Below are 4,838 nucleotides of genomic sequence, written 5' to 3'. Positions count from 1 at the left end.
CGGTGTTCGGAAGCTATTGTTACACTTACAGCAGCATAATGTGTTGAGCTGGATTCATATTATTTCAGCTCACCTGTCTGGTATCGGAGCTTCATACGAGGTGTGTGAAAAGGGGCAGAAAAAGGAGAAAGTAGTGCGCCTATAAATGAGCCTGCAGGAGCCCAGGGACTCTGAAATAAAACCAGACTAGTGCAATTCAAATGGATAGATAACAACGATCCATTCTGTAGTGTTACACTGCATTTATCTCGTTTTCTTTGTTTATCTTATTTTTCTTCATGATTATTACCAGGTGGACGCAGGTGAAGGCAAAATTACAACCTTTAAATGGGATAAGGAGGATTTGAAAAGTCAAAAAAGAACAACAAAGAGCCAAGGTGCTCCCAACCTGTGGAAAAAATGTCACGGCATCAGCGGTTATGTTAGAGACATGACTGTCAAGACTGCTTTGGTGCTCTTTCGAACAGGTGGTGTTGTCATTGTGCCATTGAACAAATGCTCATTCAATGGGGCAGCTCAGTTGGAACTGAGAATTTTTCACCAGTAAATGAGGCAAAGCGGCAGTTGGATGTAGAGACAACAGGGAGGGCAGAGAAAACTTAGAGGATTTATATCACAGTGAAGGAGAAGTCAGAAGTTTGCTTCGCTCATTGTGGTCATGAATGTCAAGGTAATTTGGGGCTTTTTGTTATTTCTTGAGCTGTTTCTTTTTCCAGGGTGGAATGATTGTACAGCATACGACTTTAATAACTTAAAAAAAACAGGAATTGGGATTTTCTCTAATCCACACACAGTAACAACTATATGGTATACACAGGATCAATGATGTAGATACACTCAAATCTTTTAATAATACTAGTAATAACTGGTAGTTTCTGTTTGCCAGCATAAAGCGGATTTATTTGACATCTTGATGCATGCTCAATCATCCAGGTAAGTAAATCTCCAAAAGTTGATTCTGTTCATCTGGACTTTTGGAGATTTATTTGACAGCACTCACTGGGTGGACCAATACTCAGGACAATTAAAAAGTTCAAAGAACTCAGTGAATATCTAAAAAGGAGAAATGTAGGTTTGCACAAATTGGGAATATGTCTTGTAATAATTTCTAAACAACTACAGTCAAGTTTTACATCTACATCCTGCTCCAAAAATCGACACGTTCAAGTTTGACCTAAAATTTGGAGCTGCCCACGTGGAAAAGCCAAATGCCTTCTGGAGAAAAGTTTTTTTCATGGTCAGACGAGACCAAGATTGGACTATTTGGCCACAGTGACAAGAAATACGTTCAGAGGAGTAAAGGTGATGTTTTCAAACCTGCTTAACAGCAGCTGTACCAAATGTGAATCGTGTTGGTGGTAGCATCATGCTCTGGGGCTGTTTTGCTTCCACTGATACTGGTACATTGCACAAAGTGGATGGAATAATGGAGGAGAGGACTACTTATTTTTCAACTTCGCCTCAAATCAACAGCTACATGGTTGAAACTTGAATACAGCAGGGTGCTCCAAGAGGACAATGATTCTAAACACACATCAATATTCGTTTTGGAATGGAAAAATCAGGATAACATTAAGCTTCTGGGCCTCAGCTCTATTGAAAATTTGTGGACTATGCTTAAAAGCCAGGAAACCAAACAATTTAAGTGAACTCTATCAATTCTCCTAAGAAGAGTAATCAAATATCCAGCCAGAATAATGCCAGAAGCATTTGCTCGAGATGCAACTTGCTAAGGGACATTTAACTTAATATTGCATACTTCAGGATTAATGAAAATCCAAAATAAATTCAAACCTGTGCACCCAGTTCTTGTTTTTTAAGATCATTAAAGATCTTTTTACCTTGGAAAGAGATCAAGAAATCATTAAAAGCTCAAATTACCATAGCAAAATAAATCAAAATATAAATAAAACTCCTTTTCTCCACTTGTAGTTATGCTCCTACTTCTGTTTTTTTCTGTTTCTTCTCTAAAATTCATCTTAGGATTTGGTGAGTGACAGGCGTCTGTATTATGTTGTCTGTGGTTTACTGAGTATAGACACCTGAGGCCAGCACTATGGCTTCACTGAGGCTAACAACAGCAATCAGGCTAAGCGATGACACAAAGGCAGTCATCAACTCCCAATCTCACAATGACGCTTTCACATGAAAGAGGCGGTGATGGTGGAATATGACCAAACACAAACAGGGACGTGTCTGCTGGCAGCATTGCGGCTCATATTACAAAAGAAAATACAACTTTTATCTTTGAAAATTTTTTAAGAGGTTAAACACAGTGCAGGTTGGAAGCATGTAGCATGTCTATCCAAGCAGAAGCCAGGAAGAAAAACTGAAGAAAAAAAATGCCATTAAAACAACAGTGAATCTGGCAAATTAGAATAAGTGAAGAATGGATCAACCATCCAGTGCACAACAGAGGTGTGGAAGAGGGTGGAGCCAGGGTGGAATGGATGGAGACAGGTGTCAGGGTTCATTTCTGTTAGCAGGATCACAGCAAGAGTGAAAGGGAAGGTTTACAAGGTGGAAGTGAAACCTGCAAAGCTGGAGGTGACCGAGTTGAAGATTTTCACTGGGAGTGACAAGGATGGACAAGATTAGAAATGAGTACATCAGAGGGACAGCTCGGGTCAGGCTATTTGGAGACAAAGTTAGTGAGGCAAGTCTGAGATTGTTTGGACATGTGCAGAGGAGGGATAGTGGATATACTGGACATGGAATCTTGAATGTGGAGGTGCCAGGCAGAAGGAAACATGGGAGACCACAGACAAGATTTGTGGATGTAGTGAGTGAATGATCTTTCTGAAGAGCTGGCCAGGTGGCAGAGATTCAACCACAGAATGGGGTGTGTACTGTCCTTAGTTATACTGTCTGCTTGCCTTTTCTCTCCATGATGATGGCACAGATTGAGTCCAGATGTGGGAGCTTCATCTCAACAATGTGCTTTGCCATTCTCACCACTTGGTGAAGATCTTTCAGGAGTGCAGATGACATACCACGCTGGTTCACCATTTATCAGGATGGATTCCAGTGTACTCCTGTTAGAAGTTCAGTTTCTGAGGAGGCCTGGCCTGCTGAGGAGTATGCTAGGAATAAGATGAGACGGAAGCAGATGAGCTACTATGGCAACCCCTACAGAGACCATATGAAAGAAGAAGAAGAAGAAGTAATGACTAAAACCTAGACTTTAGAATTTTAAAGCAGGTACTCTGCTTTAAAATCATATATTGAGATTTTATAGGAAAAAAAGTTAAAAACTGGAAAGTATATCAGAAATACATTAACTCCTGTGATTTTGTGTTTCTTGATCAATTCAGCTATGGTGCTCAAAGACTTTCGATGCTTTAGATGCTCTGAAAAATCTAGAAATTTTTCAGTTATTGTGACCATATTGGTGTGAAGTGACTACCGGGTAAAACTAAAAAAAAAACTGAAGTCAGTTATCCTGTTTTTTAGTTCAAGGCTCCGGCTCTGTGTGAACTATCTCTTGAATGAAAGGCAAACCGTTAAAACTATGACATGTACTTCCTCTAATGACACGTTGGTGTCGCTGTTTGTAGGACGTGGAACAGTTTTTTGGACGCTTATTGGTCAAAAAGCCGTGGCGTCACTTCTCTCGTTCTTTTCGACCACCGCCATAGTGGGGAAAGGACTGTGGACAAAATGGTAAATAGAAAATCTACAAACATCCGAGCTAGCATGGCTTATTAAAGTTCCCCGAAACCTTAAGCATTTAAAACTAAAATTATTGTCACGATAACAATGTGTATGTTATACGAAAAAAATGAGATGGAGCATATTAAAAGTGCTCAGTGATGCTAGCCGGTACGGTGGTTCTGCGCATGCTAGCGGCCAGCTGGTTTATTTTAGCACTGAAAGCTTTAAAAAAAATTAGTTTTAAACCAGAAGCATTTGGTTAAAGATGTATATACTTGGTGTTTTAAACGATTGTGCTAATACGGTGTCTTTTACGTCTTCCAGTCGTCCCACAAGACTTTCAGAATCAAGCGCTTCCTCGCCAAGAAGCAGAAACAGAACAGGCCGATTCCTCAGTGGATCAGAATGAAGACCGGCAACAAGATCAGGTGAGCTTACCACGACTGATTTTACCTGCCCTGTGCATCTTGTAAGGCCGAGAGCTGACGGTATACGGGTTCCCACATTTGTACACGTTCTTGTAGTCATGTAATCCACCTCTGTTCAGTGCTGCAGGCTTATGAGAACCAAGACAGAAAAGGGAAAGATGTTTTGGTTTTTTTTCTTTCAAAAAACAGCTGCAAAGTGTCTAGTTTCAAACATTCTTTCAAGCTGCATATGACCATTTAAGATTAGTATATTTATTTTCATCATGTCTCCCCCACCACTGGAATCCTCTGCCTCATCCTTCTCACCCATAAACATGCTTATTTGTTCCCAACTCAGAATCAGTCAGACCAGATTGAAAGAACGTTTAAGTAACATCAGGTCCATTAGAACTTATTCCGGTCAGCTGGTTTTCAGGGTTTTCCATTGGGTCATAGTACCTGATAGCAGGTACTTTTTCAATACGTACTTCGCCAGGGTCCAAGCGATCTGAAAAAGCAAACAACCCCACACATATTAGGTGGCACTGTAATAGAAAACGAGTCACCCTGATCAGAGTAGGTACTAATGGGAAAAGGGCCAGTCACTTTTTAGGTTTTATACCTTTTTTTAGGACTCTTTGCTGTCCACATCAACAGCTTTGTCAGTCAATGTAATCATTTGATTGTTGTGTCCTGCACATCCCTGCTTCCTTTATTTTCCATTTGTGAATTCATCAGTTCTCTGTAATCCAGTCATAAGGCAGGCAAGGGGAGAGG

The 4,838-nt window shown here is 40.4% G+C and overlaps 1 protein-coding gene across 1 annotated transcript; it reads left to right on the top strand.

Moving 5' to 3' along the window:
• The first annotated feature begins 3,576 nt into the window (after positions 1-3,576).
• rpl39 (ribosomal protein L39) lies at positions 3,577-4,101 on the top strand. Its single transcript, XM_005722901.1, has 2 exons — positions 3,577-3,663; positions 3,979-4,101. The coding sequence occupies exons 1-2, from the start codon at positions 3,661-3,663 to the stop codon at positions 4,084-4,086; spliced, it is 111 nt and encodes a 36-aa protein (XP_005722958.1). The 5' UTR covers positions 3,577-3,660; the 3' UTR covers positions 4,087-4,101.
• The last annotated feature ends 737 nt before the right edge of the window (positions 4,102-4,838 follow it).

Source organism: Pundamilia nyererei, unplaced genomic scaffold, assembly GCF_000239375.1.
Source record: "Pundamilia nyererei isolate P.nyererei 1_Seehausen unplaced genomic scaffold, PunNye1.0 scaffold00008, whole genome shotgun sequence".
In the NCBI taxonomy this organism is placed as follows: domain Eukaryota; kingdom Metazoa; phylum Chordata; class Actinopteri; order Cichliformes; family Cichlidae; genus Pundamilia; species Pundamilia nyererei.
The sequence above is the reverse complement of the archived record's forward strand: the minus strand, read 5'-3'. Positions and strand labels throughout refer to the sequence as shown.